We start from the raw sequence: 19,659 nt of genomic DNA, 5'->3' as shown, positions 1-19,659 counted from the left end.
TTGAACAGCAAAGTATATTTATGAAAAAAATATGTATATAACATTTTTCATTATTCAAGTTTTTGCTTATCAATAATAAAAATAAACAAAGCATTCTATTATTGAGTCGTTATTTTTTCAAGTAAACGATTTTATGGTTATGGAAATACCATTGTATTTATTTTTATTATTGCTTGAGTAAAATCGTCATTAATCAACAATTAATTAAAATAGAAATAACAAAGAAAATTTATAGTATTTTTAAATAATTACTTTTACAATATGAGTCCTGTGTATTTTTACAATATTTTTTTTAAAGTTTTGTATTTTATTTGTCAAAAGCCTTTAACGCAGGTACAATGTTGTGTCAAAATAATATATTTTTTTTAAATATTGCACAAATACAAAAGTCACATGCTAAATTTTATCAAATAGATTTCCGGAAATAACACTTTTATATTTTTTTAAATAATCTCAATTTGTTTTTATATTTTACAACGTAACATAAAAATAGATAGAATTAATAAAAAAAAATCTTTAAACTGATGAGTTTATGCGTCATTTGAAGGTTTTACACATAGCAAAATAGCTGCCCCGTAAGTTTAGAATATTCAACTATTGGAAAAATTAATTGAATCAAAACAAAACATATGAAATATACATTTTTGTAATATTATTATATAAAGACATGACTGTCTTTTTCAGCTTATGTATATACATACATTGTATAATTTTCCATAATAGAACCTCAAAAAGAGTATAAACAATTTTTAACGTAAACGATTTTAAATGATAAATGTTTATATTTTACAGTCATATTTGATATACAGGATGCCATGTTTTTTTCTGCGGCTAGTCCAAGATTTTATACAGTAATAATGTAAATATAAAACAATTTTTCATATAATCTCCAATATTTATTAGATAATCTCTTAGTGTTTGATATTAAGTATCGTCAATTCCGTTGCATTTTACGGCTTTAAACGTACCCCAATTCTTATATCTCCATTACATTCAGCCCAACTCTCTACTAGTTGTGAAGTCTGGCACGAAGTTGCTGCAACTGCTGTCGGATTTCAGAGGGAAGGTCCTCGCCGACTTGTTCTGTGAAGTATTTGTCGATGGCATCCGCCTGCGAAAGAAAAATGCATTTATTAAATTGAAAAACCTATTTAATTTTTATGTTTGTAACTATTTCTATGGAACCATCGTCATTTTAGCTCTAAACAATTAGACCTACTTCCTACAGTGTGTAAATATAGTGGTTCTATTTATTTATGTAAAATAAATGTTACTGAATCAAGTTGTTGAAAACTGAGGGTGTGGCCGTATGACCGGTATGACCGTATTTACTGTATTTTAAAATATGTTTATTAATCTATAATTTTTGCAATTGAAATACATACAAACTAAATTCATAATTTTTCTTCTTTGACAGACTTACTTGATTTACATATAAAACATATTTTTGCTATAGAATATTGACTTTTTTGTAAAAGTGGTATTCAATCGTAATGTGCTAATAGCATTTTACTTTTATGCAATTGCATATAATTCTTATTTTTTAGGATGTTATAGCGTGTTGTTATAAAACAACATAACATCCCAGAGAAAATACGTTTAATGAATTACACCAGATTTTTTTTAGTTTCTCAAGCCTCAAAGTAGGTTTTTATATATCTTACATCAATTCTATTCTAAATTTTTTGGTAGTTTCAATTGATATTTACCTCTTGGAGCCAGAAATCTGTTGGCACATCGAAGAGCTCTTCCGTATTGATTTTCTCCGCTAGTCCCTCAAAGTTGAGAGATCCTTCACTCGGCAGGAGTCCGATTGGACTCTCCGTGTAGCACTGCTCCTCGTCACACCTCCTGAGGATCCAGTCCAGCACTCGGCAGTTGTCACCGAATCCGGGCCAAAGGAATTTACCCTGGGAAGAGAATTGGACGTTAGGCAAATCTCAACTGCTAATTAATTAGCCATTATAATAAAATAAAAACTACTAAAAGGTACACCTGAGAAAAATCTCAAAATGCCAAGGTAATGTGACTTTAACTGTAAGCTGTTACGGGGACATGATTTTTTATTATAGAATGGTATAGAATTATAACTTAAAGCTGAACAAAATCTTATCCTTACCTCCTTGCTTTTCCTGAACCAGTTGACGTGGAAGATCTTGGGCAGTTTATCCTCAGTGGTACGATCAGCCATCGACATCCAGTGGGAGAGATAGTGTCCAAAGTTGTAACCGAAGAATGGCCTCATTGCAAACGGATCGTGCATGATCACCTTACCCTGTTAAAAGAAATTCAACATTTAAAAAAACTATCATCTTGCAAAGATGCAATTGGCACCAAAAAGTTACTTATATACTTTTAAAAAAATTTCACATTAATGTAATAAAAAATAATGTAAGATGTACACAGTAATTATCAACGACTAAAATTTCTCTTTTTACAATCAAATTTCTTCTTCTTTTTATCTTTGTGATAATTGATTTGCTGAACTGTGTGCTCCAGAAAAATTACGCTGAGCTAAATGAACGTTATTTGGAAGTGAAAATAGTCATAAGGTTACTCACGCTGTGTTCTGCGGCGGCCGTGGCTTCTGATCTCATGGCCGCTCCCAGGAAGACTCCATGGGCCCAGTCCCTGGCTTGGTACACTAGAGGAACTCCTTGCGGCCTCCTGCCTCCAAACAGAATGGCGGATATCGGCACTCCGGCCGAGCTCTCCCAGGCGGGGTCGATGGTGGGACATTGCCCTGCCGGTGAACAGAATCTAGCAAAAAAAGACAAATAATGTTAATAAAGTCATTTAATCATCCATCAAAGTGATAATAAGTAGTGGATTTCCACTGAGAATCATCCTTTATCTTCTTTCGTATTTATCCTCTATCGAGCTAAGTCCGAAAATAAATCAGAGAGGGAAAAATGTAATCTGTTTAAGGTATGTTGATCAGTCTAATCAAGATTTGTACTTTTAAATGTAATAATACAAATTTCCGAATATGTGTAATATGTATAATATTTTTAAAACGTTTAATAGAAAAATTAGTGATGTCTATTCGACTATTTGATTATTTGATTAAGAAATATAAGTTATAATATAATATTATTATACTTATTTACGAGTTTTTTTTATTATTTATAAGTGAAAACCTGTACCTACTTAGAATTTTAATTTAAATTTAAAAAAAATATTATATTTTGTGATTTTTTGAAAATATTTGTTGGTTTTCCAATAAATAAATAAATAAATGCAGATGGGTGAAATTCATAGTGGTCTCGTTGAAAATTATAGTAGAATTACCTGGAGTTGGGGTGCGCAGCGGGCGTCTTGCTGTTCTTCCTGTCCCAGGGCTGACCGAGCCAGTCAGTGATGCCCACATCCTCCGGGGGACTCTCCATCCCCTCCCAGTACACGCCCCCGTCGCTCGTCTCCGCCACGTTTGTGAATATTGTGTTCTTGAGCACCGTGGTCATGGCGTTGGGATTCGTCTCGTAAGATGTACCTGTGAAAGGATAAACGGGTCAGTTGACTTTGTAAAACCAAATTACTGCCTAAGTAAAGAGACTTTTGTCACAAAAAGTATTTGGCTATCTGTGTGTGACAATTTCGGTACCATCTTGCCATGAATATAGCCACAAATGATGGCCGAATCATCGGAAGGATCATATTATAAACAGGTTCACCCTAAAAATATGTTTCGAATGTGTTTCTTTAAGCTGCGTGAGTTTCAATGAAACCTCGTAAACTATATTCATTATGTAGGTTGTGAAATACATTGCACGTTTCCTAGGCCCTTGTCTGCACACAATGGTGCAAATGGCACTGCATCTATTTGACAAAGTGTAGACTTGTTTTTTGAAATTTTAAATGCCCGCTTCAAGTACTTGTTCCCAATAAGATCTGCTTGATTACAGCATATCGAAAAGGGCAAAATATCTTAAAATTTTAGAGTTATGTAAATATTGGATTTCCCGCAAGAAAAATAAAGATTTTTTTAAAATATAATCACCTGGTGCCACTCCAAAGAATCCATTTTCTGGGTTAATAGCCCTCAGTTGTCCGTTGCTGTCAAACTTCATCCACGCAATATCATCCCCGACGCACTCCACCTAAAAAAGCAATCGCGTCCAATTAACTCAAGTGTTGACTCAATCATCACAGTCGAGTGTGTGGTGAATCACGGTACCAATCATTATGGAGTGGCTTACACATATATTGGAGGTCCTCACCAAAACGTTACATTTCCATTATAAATGATTTTAAGTAATCAGAAATTCTAGCTTGTAAAATTGTTACATTTTGATACGATTCAATGATTTCATGCTGATGAAATTTGTCACGTTTTGTCTCAACCTTTTTAAGATTTTGATAGAACACAGTAAACTGAACAGATTTGCATTTAAATTATTTTTTGTGCAGTATTTGAAATGTAACTTTTTGGTGAGGACCTCCACATATAAGATAATGTGATATAATATAATATGCGTGTGTCTGCATACCTTGTATCCGGGCAAGGATGGCATCATCATGGCCAGATTGGTCTTTCCGCAAGCTGACGGGAAGGCAGCGGCAATGTAACGTTTCCTGCCGGCCTTGTTAGTGATTCCCAGAATCTGGAGATTGAAAACAAATAAGAATTGAAGACAAATCAAGGGGAGTTTCATCACCATTACTGATGATAGTATTGTATCATTCATATTTTGTTCAGTATAGAAGTGATTCCTCACCAGCATGTGTTCGGCCAGCCACCCTTCTCTCTTTGCGATGGTAGATCCTATTCTGAGAGCGAAGCACTTCTTTCCCAGGAGAGAGTTTCCTCCGTATCCGCTTCCGTATGAGACTATTTCGTTGAATTCGGGCCTAAAGAACACAAGGAAAAAACGTAAACATTTGAAAATAATTGATGATTCGTTTCATAGAAAATATTTTCATTCTCTTCTGTTTCCTACATTTTTAAAGTTTATGTATTATTTAATTTTTTATAACAGAACTTATTGCATTTCTTTACTATAATTAGTGTCGATTTTGAGCACTGAACTAAACTGAACTGAACTCAAAGTGATGTGTAATAAAATATTACCTATGAAGAATGATGGTCCTCTCCGGATCACAAGGCCAACTCGGCATCTCCACAATTCCATTAGACGGAGTTCCCACCGAATGAAGGCATCGCACAAACTCAGAATCGTCTCTCTTCAGCAAATCCAAGACCTTTGAACCTGTGAAAAATACAACAATTTAATGATGCATTCTCATCCCACCCATAGATGGCTATTGTGAACTAGCGCATACTGTGTTACGAGTTTGATCAATATATCTAAAAGTTTCGAAAATTTTAGTAGTGTGGTTGTCAATCATGGGTGGAATTGGTGAATGTTACACGTGTGTAAAGTGATCAGTTAACCAAGCCTATGACGGTCGTAAACCCTGTAAATGCCCTAGACATTTATATTCTTCTGCATTTATGTTGAGATGTCAAAAAGTAATGTAAATTTATGATAAATACTAAAAATTCTAATGTACCTGCAAGTGTGGTGTAGTATTGTTATTGCTTTCCAAATATCACATATAATACATATGATTGAACTCACCAACTCTTGTCATAATTCCCATTGAATACACAACGTAGGCAGAATCCGTGCATTCGATTCCAATCTTCGATAATGGAGATCCAATGGGTCCCATCGAGTATGGAATCACATACATAGTACGACCTGTAAAAACATAAAAAAATTGGTCTTATATTTCGGTGGACACCATGTTCAATGTTTAAAATCAAAATAATAAAATATTTTGTTCAAATTTAAACTGTTCGATACTAAAAACCATAAGGTACTGTATTGATCTTTAAATACAAATGAGGATGGCAGGAGCAAACTAAGTATTATCCCACAACATCGAAAAATGTGATTTTAATGACAAAATAAATTTAAAAAATATTTTTTTGTTTTTTACATTTTAAAACTGTCTCTTCTTTGGCTGTTATCTACACCCGGATGGTGCATAGGGCACTGCATATCAGATAAGCAAGGGCTGTATCATAATTATATTTATATAAAGACAAAGTCTTATTTATAAATCTAATTTCCGGGAAAATAATTTAGCTTTTAATTTAAGTTTAAGTTGGTAAATACTACTTTTTTTTAAATGGATAGATATTTCCACAAAGTGATTGCAGAATCAATTATTAAAAAAAATAGGTTTATATTGAAAAGGTCAATTGTTGAGAAAAGACATCAGCAAGATATCTCCATGTTATGTTTCGATTTTGATTAGATGCTATATATAAACCTTTGAGGCTTGCACTCTTCACCTCAATGTTTTGAATAAAGATAGATAAACAAATAAAACTTGACAACATTCAAAAAGCTGTTTAAAATAATATATATTTACAGCTTTTCGTGAATATCAAACAAATCCATAACTGTGGAATAAAAATTTTTGTGTTGGCATTATGTATTTGTGTAAAAATGATTACCTTTCATGCATCCCGGGAAGCGTTCAGATATGGCCTTGGTGTAGTCCTTGGAACTGATCCAGTTTCCCAGGGAGGACTTGCCGTTGGCGACTCTCGGGACGACGTCGTTAGCTTCCTCCGTGCAGATGAACGTACGGCTCTCCACTCTAGCAACATCCTTGGGGTTGGTACGGGCCAACCAACTTAAGAAAAAAAACAAACGAAAAAATTATAACTCGTCACCATATTTCATATGTAACCATGTAACATGGTTCCAACCCTAATGTAGGAGAAGTGAAGGATCACGTTGGGCAAAAGAAGGATGAATGTAGACTGAATGCAGTCGGAATGCGATCTCTCAGACGAATGTGCGTCAAAACGATGAATGATAGATGTTCCAATGGTGATATAAGGAAAGAATGCAAGGCTGAGATAAGCATTATCAATTAAATTAAGAAAGATAGTTTGGGCACGTGAATCCAATGAGGGAAGAAAGAACGGTGTGGTTGGTAATAGAAGCAGAGGAAGACCGAGGAAAACTTGACATGATCAAGTATTTAATATACTTGAAAATGATCAGTGTGGCGTTCCATTTTATCTGCCTACCCCCACGGGGAAGCGGCGTGAAGGTTAGGTAGTCAGATAATAAAAATAGATTATTAATTAAGAATTTTTTAAAATGAAAAAAATCACCAATGAAATACAAGGAAAATGTGTTGAAAAAATAAAAATTACGTAGTATTTATTGTACTGTTATGAATATTGCCTGTTTTAAGGCGCCTTTAGCATAATTTAATATATTACTTTGCATAGTATGGAAGATTTATAATGCTTTTACGACAAACGAATAAAAATAAACTTTTTATTATCACGTAACTTGATCCATCGACTCACCAGTTATCATACTTCGGCAGCTTCTTGATAGCGCCACTAGCCTGCATAAGCTTCAACAAATTGGCACCTTCGGAGGCGCTTCCATCGCAAATGTGCACAGCATCAGGCTTGCAAATGGCCACGTTCTCCTCGACGAAGGAACGCACCTATTACAAGGAAAAAAACAACATCAACACCAGAAATACTCACGAATATCAGCAATGAAATAAATAAAATAAACAAATGAGAAATGTCAAAAAATCAAACGAACCGCCATTTTTCATTATTCTTTAATTTCAAATTTGGAAAATTATTCCATTTCTATGTTAAAATATTTAAGTAGGTACTTCTCGAAAATTAAGGTTGATGGGTGTTATAAAAAAATATATAAACAAAATACGAAAGTAGGAATTTGCAAAATAAATATTTTAAAGCAAGATATTTACGAAAAAAATAATTATCGTGTCGATTGGTATAAATTGTTTATATGCTTATTATGTTTCATTGGATTTCTTATCTGCTTAGCAACTCCGGGTGAATAAAGTAGTTCAAAATGTAATAATTACCTTGATACAAGATAATACATACAGCGTTTGATAATTAATTTTCTCAATATTTAATTTTAATTATATAAACAAACTAGTTCAGGGTACAAAGTTTAATAAATTCAGTATGTCTATTTATTAAATGTCTAGTATAGACCCGTTTTAACCTTGTAAAGTACCTACCCGCGTTAGATTTTAGAATTAAATCATTTTGTTTTGTTATTGTTTACATTTTGATCTGTCGGAGTCTAGACACTTGAGGTTATCATCAGTTATTCCTTCTATCGGTTCGTAAATATCAAAAAGTTAAAAGTCCTTCGAGAGATCCCCAGACCAAAGACAGCCATTATTCCGATTTTCTGTCTTTGAGAAAAAATACGATCACGCTCACAGCGACCATGACAATTGTAATGAAATGATTTAATTTATTTATTACTTCATTAATTATTATTTAATACATATAAAGCTTAAGATTTCGTACGGGAAATATGATTCAATCGTATTATTATTTCGATTCAAATTCCAATAAATTACAAGACACATAATTATCTTCACATTGGAAACAGTATATCGTTGTCTCAATGATAATAAATCTAGGCTTAACTAGAATGAAAATGGTCTTTGATATTCTTTCGCAACACAATGAACCTACCTACCTGCATAATATTTACATAAATTACCATTTGATATTAATTTAGATCAAAGTATAAATGCCTATCATTAGAAAAACGTAAACTATTTTAAACTAAAGATATTAGAATAATGTCCATATTATTATGGGTTCCATTCCCAATCGCGTCATTTTTTTGGTTGTTTTTGTTTACATGAATCTATCGTAATACAGTTAAAACAACAAAAGAATCGCCTCGATAAACCGGTAAAAATATTGGGAGATTTCCATTTTTTTAGCTGGTAAAATGTGTTTTGCAATGCTAATAAATGTATGCGTGACTTTAAAAAATTAAACTTTCAAAATTACTCATTAAAAGAAAGAAAAAATAATGTTCTTACCGTAAAATTAAAACAACAATTGAAAAGTTGGCAACCGATTTGCTGATTTTGTTTTTTGAATTAATTTTTTTATTGGATTCTAAATTGCTGTTTGAATTCTGAATAGGTACGCACTATGCAAAACATTTCCTGGTTAAAGGGTTTTTGTACTTAAATTGAAGGTGACAGCCAAAAATAATACGCAGGTAACGTGTTATACATAGTTTTTTTTATATATTTGGCGCTAATTTATTTAAATGTATGTAACCAATAGGACGAATATTTAAATTTTGCATAATATCCTTTTATGGACGTAGGTTAACTTTGTATTGCGTGTGAATATAAAAATAACGCGTAATATTTTGCGTCAAAGATTTACAAAGACGTAATAAGTATGTTTTTGTCCGAATCAACTATTGAAATCAAAGGCAAAATAATATTAAGTATGTTCAATTATTTAGAAAAATAATTTTGGTTTTAATTATCAACCTTACAGAGTGAGAAGTTGCGGTAACAGGTATTATGATAAATACGTAAAAAGCGGGTACCTGCATACAAGCGTACCTACTCATAAAAAAGAGGCTTCATTTTATTATAGCAAAGGGTATAAAATATTATTGTGTGGGGAACTTAAATCTTCAGGTAAAACAGATATGAAAACGTAAATAGTTTTTTTTAAAATAAAATAAAATAAAGCTAAGTAGGTATGGTAAACTAGCCCTTAAAGCTATTTTATATACATACTCGTATATTAGTAGCTTCAGATACTTACATACTCATTAAAAAAAAACAATTACTTTCTTTAAAAATAAATTGGTTGAAAAAAAAAAAATAACGTACTTCTTTTTTATGAGAAGATTATGTGTATGGGAAGCAACAAACTTCATTTTAAACTTTTAATAATTTATAAATACAGTTAAATTTATTTTAATATGGATCAGTATATTTTAAGTCCAAAATGGAATATTGTGATATGAATATATATTTTTTTAAATTCATAGCGCAAACGGGAAAAAAACAAACTTACATGTATTATACACAAAAATAACATACGTGTATTTAAATTTGACATTTTTTAAAAAAACCTGTTTAGTACCATTTAACTTTTTTAAACATTTTAAACATTTTTTATGTATCAAATTTTAATACGTGTTTTATGCTTGATAATATTTGCATTTAAAAGCGGTAGGGTTAATAATTGGGGGATACCAACAGTCAAAAACATCCCCCATTTACTTCACCTACGCAGGAAGATTATAAATTAATTAGTATAAATAACCAGGTAATCACTTACCGATGGAGACAAGCTTGAGATGTTGCCATTAACAACTCTAGCCCCTCGCAGATCATGGAAAGCAGCCAAGTGTCCTCTGAATGGAAGAGACTTGCCAATGATGGGAGCACACCTGGCAACAAAAGAAAATACATAGTTTTAAAACAGAACATTGCTTTAAATTTAAATATGTTTTAATAAGTTAAATGTCTTATATATTTTTTATTAAATATACACTTAAAATATCAACATAAAAATACTTTAATTTAGATGAATTTTAGATGTGCAGGTGAATAGAAAAATCCCAAAAAAGTAAGTACCTAAATATTTTTAAGGTAGGTACTTTTAATTTAAACTTTTTCCGACAAATAAAGGAAAATGATTGATGTTTAAATGATTAAAAATCTATGAGTTTAAATTGAAATGGCGTTTTTTTTAATTACATTTTTTTTAAATAAAGACAAATAATGATAATGAACTCACGTCTGCAGCATGGTAGTATCAACGGCTTCAGGCATTTTGCTTTTTTCTATTCAAAATTTTATTCCCAAAAAAGATATGCAACTCGGCTTTCACCTCGAGAGCAATGCAAAATTACTATATAAAAATAGATTCAAATGCTCTTCAAACTCAAAGTAGACAAAAAGTATGTTAATTAATGTTATATTTCCCATCTAATAAAAGACTTCTCTGACCGTTTGAGAAATATATTTCTGTACTGAATGAGCTGACAAGAGCGAATGAAAAATTCGCCGGATTCGGGTAGCTTATATACGCGCTTCGCCTCCGGCGCGGCCAATCACGAGCCGGATTTATGGGTGTGTTCCAATTTCGCTCTCCGATTGGCTGAAACCGGGGGCTCGGCGCTTGAACGGCATTTCTTGCTGATGTAAGAATATCGACGACTTACACCAAAGTCCAACGGCTGTTTTGTTGTTGGTACCTTGACTTTTTTATTGCCTTGTTTTGCGCTCGGACGAGAGTGTGCGCGTCGCCATTTTTTATGACACGGGCCCGCTGTTTCCATGTCACGCGTGTGTGAGTGCGGTGTGACCGAAATGACACTTTTTAATGTCGAAGGGCAATTTCGAGATAACGGGCATAAATGATATAAAAAACAATACACTTATTTATTTAATATGGCTACTTCAAACCCTCATTCAATTTGGAGGTCCCGGGTTCGATTCCCAGGGGGGTGTCAAATAAATATAAGTGATTTTTTTACTCTTATATTTATTCAATATTACCCTAGACTGGTACCTGAAGCGGAGGGCTGATCACCTTTCCTTCATGTGTTAACGATCAAGATAACATTGCGTTTATATGATGCAGTGCCCTATGCACCATTGGGGTGCGAATAAGGGTTTAAAAAAAACAGTATTACCTTGGAAGCCAGAAGCCCAAATTATCTTGTTTTCAAATAATAAAACATCAAGATAACAATATGTTGATATGGTGCAATTCCCTATGCACCATTCGGTGCTAATAAGGGTTGGAAGAAATTATATAATATGTTCACTTTACTCACCGATATTCTCCACCTGTGAAAAAAAAATTCAGGATATTTTTTTTTCAGTATTCTTTCAGTATTCATTTTTCAGGACTTTCAGTGTCCAAATATTTTCCGTCTAATCAATCATATTACATTATTTGCGAATGAAACTGACGTTTTTTACAGTCATGTTATTTTTGAAATAATAATTTTTATTTAAAGTAATTAACTTAACTAATTTTTGAAATAAATGACTGAAAAACATTCGAATACCTTGCTTATTTTCATTCGATTCATCCCATCTCTAATATGTACCTTCTACTTATTCTAACCGTTATGCACTATTTATGCTTATACCCGTTGGTGCATATGAATGTATATATATATATATATATATATATATATACAGTATCTACTCAATGAATTAGGGCCACCCATTATTTTTTTGAATACTCTGAAATCTTTTGGATTATTATATTTATTTTACATAAATACTTTAAGTTTTCTATTGACATCTAATATCATGTATATTACCTTCAATAATATGTAAAATATACCTGGATTATTTAAGCCTTTACAAAATTTCAAACCCTTTTTCTGAGAAAGGTCCCAAATTAGCACAGGTAGACAGATAGTTGAAAGTTCAAAAAATAGTCCTATCTCATTTATTAGTGAAGTTTCTTGAGTTCTGGTTGTTGTTTTGTTCAGAGAGGTTATGTAGTTATCGTGTCTTGTGAAAAAAACTTAATTTTTAATTTTAGTTCATAAAGTATAATTTTATTTTGTAAACACAAGTGTTTTTTTTGAAAAGGACAAAATAGGAAAAAGTAAAGACATTTCTGAGGAAAAAAAGGCTAGTGTTATAGTGCTACTGAAATTAGGAATACTATCTAATAGAGAAATTTCAAAAAAAGAAAACGTTTCTCGTCAAACAGTGGACAGAATTTCAAAATCAATAAAAAATCAGTCACTCGCCACCAGCAATCGGCGAAAGAACTGTCGTAGGATTAGAAAAACAACACCGAGGACTGATCGAAAAATCGTTCAAAGTGCCTTAAAAAACCGTAGTGTATCAGCAAAAACATTAAAAATAAAATTGGAAGAAGAGGGTATAAATATATCGGTATCAACACTGAGGCGACGTCTTTACGAAGTAAATCTGAAATGCAGGCGCCCTGTAAAAGTACCAAAATTGACACCACGAATGAAAGCGGATCGATTAAAATGGGCCAAGCTTCATCGAAATTACTCGGTAAATGATTAGAAAAAGGTATTTATTTAAATTGAATTTTCAACATATCATTTTAGTTAATAAACTTATATATTTGAATTAAACTTAAATTTTCATTATTTTTCAGGTCATCTTTAGTGATGAGTGCCGGTTAGAAGCCGTGACAGAGAGCCGTCGATTCGTCAGGAGAACACCAATGGAACGTTACAATGAGGCCTGTGTGGTAAAAGTTATCAAACACCCCCCTGCAACAATGATATGGTCATGTATTATTAACAATTTACCTGGGCCGTTGTTTTTCGTGGAAGGAACAATGAACCAAAATTCCTATAAGCAGGTCCTCGAACGAATTTTATTGCCCTTCTACCATACACTCGACCCAACAGAAGGTCCATACACCTTCATGCAGGATGGGGCACCTTGCCACCGGGCTAAATCAATAATAAAATTTTTGTCTAACAAAAATCTGCCTTTGCTCCCCTGGCCTGGAAATTCTCCGGACCTTAATCCTATAGAAAACGTATGGAGTATGTTAAAAAATAAGGTATACTCATTTCCAAATCCGACAGTAGACTGTCTAAAAAAAAATATTCAAAAAATTTGGTCAGAAGACGAAGAAATAAAAAAACATGATAAAACAGTGCATTTTAAGTATGCCAAAAAGAATTGAGGCAGTTATTTCTGCCAAAGGTGGAAATACTAAATACTAACTATATTTATATGAAAATATATGCATAATTTAAGCGTAATAAAGTGTTCATGTGTAAATAAAATTCAATGTCGTTTTATTCAAGGTTTTCTCTGAGTTATTCCTGTTTGAATTGAGAAATTGCGCGAAATTCTGCGTGGCCCTAATTCATTGAGTAGATACTGTATATATATATATATATATATATATATATATATATATATATATATATATATATATATATATATATATTCACAACAGCGTGCTAGTACCGACACTAATGTATGAAATGCGCTCCCTCAGACGAATGTGTGGAAAATCATTGTATGACAGAATTAAAAACGAAGATATAAGAAAGGAATGTAAAGCTGAACGAGGAATAATTAATAAGATTAGGATTAGTTCTTTGCGGTGGTATGGACATGTGGAGCAAATGGATAACGAGAGAATGACTAAGAAAATATATGTGGCGAATGTGAGAGGGAAAACAGAACGAGGACGACCGAAAAAGACTTGGCACGATCAGATCAATCAGAACCTAAAATGGATGTGAAGGAGGCGAGGAGTGTATGTCAGGACAGAAGAGTGTGGCGTTCCATCCTCTCTGCCTATCCCTGCGGGGAAACGGCGTGATGGTAGTAGTAGTAGTAGTAGTAGTGTATATATATATATATATATATATATATAAATATAGTTATATATATGTATATAGTTATACATATGTTTATACAAATATAAATAAATATATAAGCGGAAACGTTATTGAAATTCGAAGAAATGTAGGTAATAACAGAGTCGATAGCAACCAGCGTTTAGCGAATACGAGATTAAATTTTAACATCAACAAAAAATAGAGATAAACTTTAGCTCGGTCCATTAATTAGAAATCACCCTCGTGACGTCACGCGTCGCCTGGCAACAGAGAAATAATATCTCTGCTCGGCTATCACCAAGCAGTTCTATAAACATCATGTTACCGCGATGATCCTTCTGCATTTACGCTAATTTGTTTATTCAAGCATGCTTCACGTTTATATTTGTCTTTGAATGCGTACATACATGGGCAAATATTTAGCTGGATAATACGAGTTGTTTTGATGGAAAATTCTATCCAACACGCGATTTGGGGGCCCGGTATAAAATACCGGTTTTCGGGAGTCCATATATATGTGTATCAAAATCAGACACATCACACAGAGAGAAAAAGTTTTTTTTTTTGTTTTAAATATAATTTATATTTGAAGCACTAATTTTATTCATATTAATTCCATTTTATTATTAAAATATAACTTTGTTTTAAAATCACTACAAAAATATATAGTGATTTTAAGACGAAGTTACATTTTAATTGTATTTTTGTTACATTAAAGTTTCAATTAGTAAAAATTAAACACTTGTATTAAACCACTTATTGAGTTTTATTTCATTTCACACGACTAGTTTCGAAAACCACTGATGTTTTCATTGACAGGAGTTTTGTTTTCAGCTGTCGATGAAAATATCTGTAGTTTTCGAAACAAGTCATGTGAAATGAAATAAAAACACAATTAGTGGTTCAATACAAGTGTTTGATTTTTAATAATCAACATGTCATTTCACAAAGTTAATTGCAATCAATAAATTAGTCAAAATCAATAAATAATATAAAGTTGCAATTATTATTTGCCATGTGAAAAAGGATTATTAACAATATTTTAAGTGTGTTCAAACACTTGTTCACAAATCTGGATTTTCTCGGCTTAGGAGTTATTTTTCATTTTAACATCTCAACAAAAACGAAGAAGTACATATATGGAAATCAGGGTATTTAAAGGGCTTATGACCTAGTCATAGGCCGGTTAAGTGATCACTTTACACACATGCAACGTTCACCATTCGACCCATTATTGACACCACACTACTAATTTTTTCGGAACTCCTAGATATATTTATCAATCTCATGGTACAGTACATATGAGTTCACAATGGCCATTTATGATGGCATTGAGATGTCAAAATGTAGTAAAAACTGTAAGTGGAGTTAGTATTTGGACACACTAAAAAATAACCAATAAATAAAAACATAACCAATGGTGTCATTAAATATGCTAAACGCCAATTTTCTGTACTGTACTGAACTGAAATGTGGACTTGGCCCATTTTGATATCGCAGAAATTGGTTGCTAAGGAATCTAAATGCTAATATTGTATCAAGGTGCAAATAATCCTATCATAAAAAATCTGCGATTAGGCTGGAATGCAAAACATTAAACTTGTAAAGTCTTTTTTTAATGGGGATCCTGTAGGGTATACAGTTATGCTCTTCGACTCTACGTATTCATACGAATAATCTTTTTTAAGCATGAACCTAATTGAAATAATCTTGATATATAAACATTTAAAATTACTGCTGGTACGTGGAATATTGTGGATGAGTATCATCTTTAAACTACAAACTAGACAAAAATATCGAAATCTTTTAGTACACAACCATGATACACGATTTACACACAACGAAGGTTTGATAGTCCCAAGAATTAACAATAAATATGGGAGTCGAACACCGCAATATATCGTTCCGAACATTTTTAATTTGTTGCCGACGGATGTTAGAGGTCAAAATAAAATGTGGAACAAAGGCAAAATAAAGGAATAGGTATAAATGATCAAGAGTTTATTTTATGAAAATTGTAAAATGTTTATATTCTTAATTTTTCTCTATTTTTTGTGTGTATATTAGGTTAAAATCGTTAAAAACAATAAAAAATGTATTAAAAAAGAAATCCACCGACAAGACACACAAGGTGGCTTGGTGGGTCTCTACAAAAAAATTCTAAATGCATATGTAAAAATTGTGATTTAAATAAATGTATACAAATAATTTAAAAATTCAAAATTAAAAAAAAAGAAAACAAACCGAGAAATCGTCTTATTGACGAGGTCTTGAAAACGTGCTAAAAATAACGACAAACAATCTCGACTTGATCAAACTTTCAAAGGAGATGCAAGGACATTATTCGCAATAAGAACTGTTCTTATGGATACCTTATTATCAAAAGATTTTTTTATCAATTAATAAAATCCTTTTTAATTGTGAAATTAAGTTTTATTAGGTGTACTCATAATTTATTGTAGGTCTAAAATTATAATAAGGGTGTACTAGAATTGCATACACATTGAGAATATGTTTCAATTGCTGTAATGTGCATATTTCGCCCACTCCTTTCAAGAACGTCATAAATCAAAAAACTTGATTTTTCAGGAGAACGTTTTTAAAGTTTAAAAATATAATACAATGTATTTAAAATAAATATCAAGCCACTTATTGAACTTTTTGTTGTGCAATACATCTTTTTAGGTAAAACCTGAAGGTATTTTCTCCATTTGAAAAATATTAAGCATATTTAAAAAATAATCAAATCATACCTTTTCTTCAAAATGCAAAAACAATACTTTCTGACCTGTAGCAAGTAAATATTAAGTTAAAAATATGCCTCTTTTGCTGGGATATAGTACATTTTATGGGCATTCCGAAAACATGCACAACTGAAAATTGACGTTTTTTTTATTTATGACATTCTTAAAAGGAGTGAGCGATTTGGCTTTTTAGCTAATACCACTGCTGTAGGGTTTGATTTAAAATTCCACGATCAAAACAATGAATGTCAATTAGAACAGAATTAAGAAAATCATACTTTGAGGTTTTCAAAGTGTTCGTCTTCCCTTTATCCGAATACAATAGTGCATAGGGCACTCTATATCAGACCGATTACGCAATACTAACTAACTAACCACCACGCTGCTTCCTGATCACTTAACCGGCCTATGACATGTCATAAACCCTATAAATAACCAGATCTCCATATTCTTCTTCGTCTATGTCAAAAAAATTAATAATAATGACATATAATAAACATCTGTCTGTCTTCGTAACGTAGGGGTTAGCACGTTTGGCTTCCGTGCCGGAGGTCTCAGGTTCGATTCCCAAAGGGATAAAAAATACATCAAAAATTTATTTAAAGGCACCCTTGACTGGTACTTTAAGCGATGAACAAATCACCTACCCCTCATACAATTATTAACTATGAAAGAGCTGCGTCGATACGACGCAGTGCCCTATTGCAGTGCACCATTGGGCGCGAATAGGAGTTGAAAAAGGAAGAAGATGAAAAAGTGATGAAATTGGTTTTATTATATAGAATTTCCCATTTATATAAAATTGTAAACATGTTTACCGATAGAATATCGCTGGTCAAGTTGTCATAAATAATAAATAAATATTCATGAACAATACAAGTGATTACAATTTTATGAGTATGAGACAAGATACAAAGAATTTGAAACACGCACATACATTTATATATACATATATATGTATATATATATATATATATATATATATATATATATATATATATACATATATATATATATATATATATATATATATATATATATATATATATATATATATATATATATATATATATATATATATATATATATATTTATATATATATATATATATATATATATATATATATATATATATATATATATATATATATATATATATATATATATATATATATATATATATATATATATATATATATATTTATATATATATATATATATGTATTTATATGTATATTTTTTAAATACCATTAAACGGCTCACGCTCGAGTCCTGATGAAGACCTGATGAAGAAGTACCCTTACGTATGAAGAATAATGACAGTAGAATGAACACAATTGACAAATATACTTCAAAACGATCGAATGAATTTTTTAAAATTGTAATTTAAATTGTTTTTTGTTTTGTTTAATGTGAGATATTTTTAATATGAGAAGTAATTTTCTTCAGGTAAAACACCGTAATTGTATATTAAATAAGTTTTTCTTCGAAATAAATACATGGTATAAAAATAAAAGGGTTATTGACAGGTAGGGAATGAAAACAGGAACAGGATAGTACATATTTATTCGCCAAATACCAATACATTTTATTTAAAAAAATGTGCGCGAACAACAAGAGTGCTGAGTTTGTACATTTGAGAGTTCACCCTTAATTCGATCGCCTACGTCTACAAAAGAGTGATCAGATATGACTTTTTTACGGAAACAAATGGGAAAAAGCCGTATTAAAGCATTCAATACTAATTTGACCCCTTGTGTGGAAAAGAGTATGTATATTAATATGACGTTCTTACGAAATTAAATGCGTAAATTGATAAAGGTTCACGATTTTATCAAATTAATGCTGTTACGTACTAGTACCTACCTACATACGTGTGAGTACGTTAGGTACATAAATATTGTACAAGAAAGGAAATTACTTTTTAATCTATTTGATATATTAACCTCGTTTATTATTACTAAGGCAACAATAATTATTGGGAAACGCAGTGGCGTATCGCGCGAAAACAATTTAATTAAACTTAAAACATTTCGATTTAAAGCAAGGGTAGCCAACCCGCGGCCCGCGGGCCGCATGCGGCCCGCCGGGTGTCTACTTGCGGCCCGCAGAGCATTTCACACATTTTTTTTAAGTGTACATAAAACCATCAAAAAAACATTCCATCGTGCGTAGTTTGTATCATATCCCATATATTGGAGTATTTCACTATTCTGACAATTTTAAGACCCATAATGGCGTCAAGTAGTAAAGACGTTGGACTAAAGAAGAAAAGAGTAACAGAAGAACTGAGAAGTTTTGAAGACAGATGGACTATCAACTATTTTTTCGTGGAATTTAAAACAAAGCCAATATGCCTGATATGCAATGATTCTGTTTCTATCTTGAAAAAGTATAACATTAAACGGCATTACGAGGCTAAACATACAAATAAGTTTAAAAAGTACGTAATAAATATGTTTTTATACATATATATATATATATATATATATATATATATATATATATATATATATATATATATATATATATATATATATAAATATATATGTATATATATATATATATATACATATATATATATTTATAAAATAAATTTTGTTTTATGGCCCGGTAGGAAACCTCATTTACTGAAAATGTTGGCCACCCATGATTTAAAGCATTCATAAATTGGTTCGTTAGCCGCAACTTAATATGCAAAGGCAAAAGTAATATTTTTTCAT

The 19,659-nt window shown here is 31.7% G+C and overlaps 1 protein-coding gene across 1 annotated transcript; it reads right to left on the bottom strand.

Moving 5' to 3' along the window:
- Positions 1–286: 286 nt before the first annotated feature.
- On the bottom strand, positions 287–10,871 carry LOC148302101 (phosphoenolpyruvate carboxykinase [GTP]-like). Its single transcript, XM_088272162.1, has 14 exons — positions 10,613–10,871; positions 10,151–10,262; positions 7,343–7,488; positions 6,470–6,651; positions 5,583–5,705; positions 5,072–5,210; positions 4,719–4,851; positions 4,491–4,604; positions 4,001–4,100; positions 3,292–3,493; positions 2,562–2,760; positions 2,120–2,275; positions 1,710–1,910; positions 287–1,111 (listed from the first exon to the last, which is right to left on the bottom strand). The coding sequence occupies exons 1-14, from the start codon at positions 10,645–10,647 to the stop codon at positions 1,010–1,012; spliced, it is 1,944 nt and encodes a 647-aa protein (XP_088128288.1). The 5' UTR covers positions 10,648–10,871; the 3' UTR covers positions 287–1,009.
- Between the last annotated feature and the right edge of the window lie 8,788 nt (positions 10,872–19,659).

Source organism: Brachycentrus maculatus, unplaced genomic scaffold (genome assembly GCF_059751285.1).
Source record: "Brachycentrus maculatus isolate JH-2025_06_01 unplaced genomic scaffold, ASM5975128v1 h1tg000478l, whole genome shotgun sequence".
Lineage (NCBI taxonomy): Eukaryota > Metazoa > Arthropoda > Insecta > Trichoptera > Brachycentridae > Brachycentrus > Brachycentrus maculatus.
This window is presented reverse-complemented; position numbering and strand designations above follow the sequence as displayed.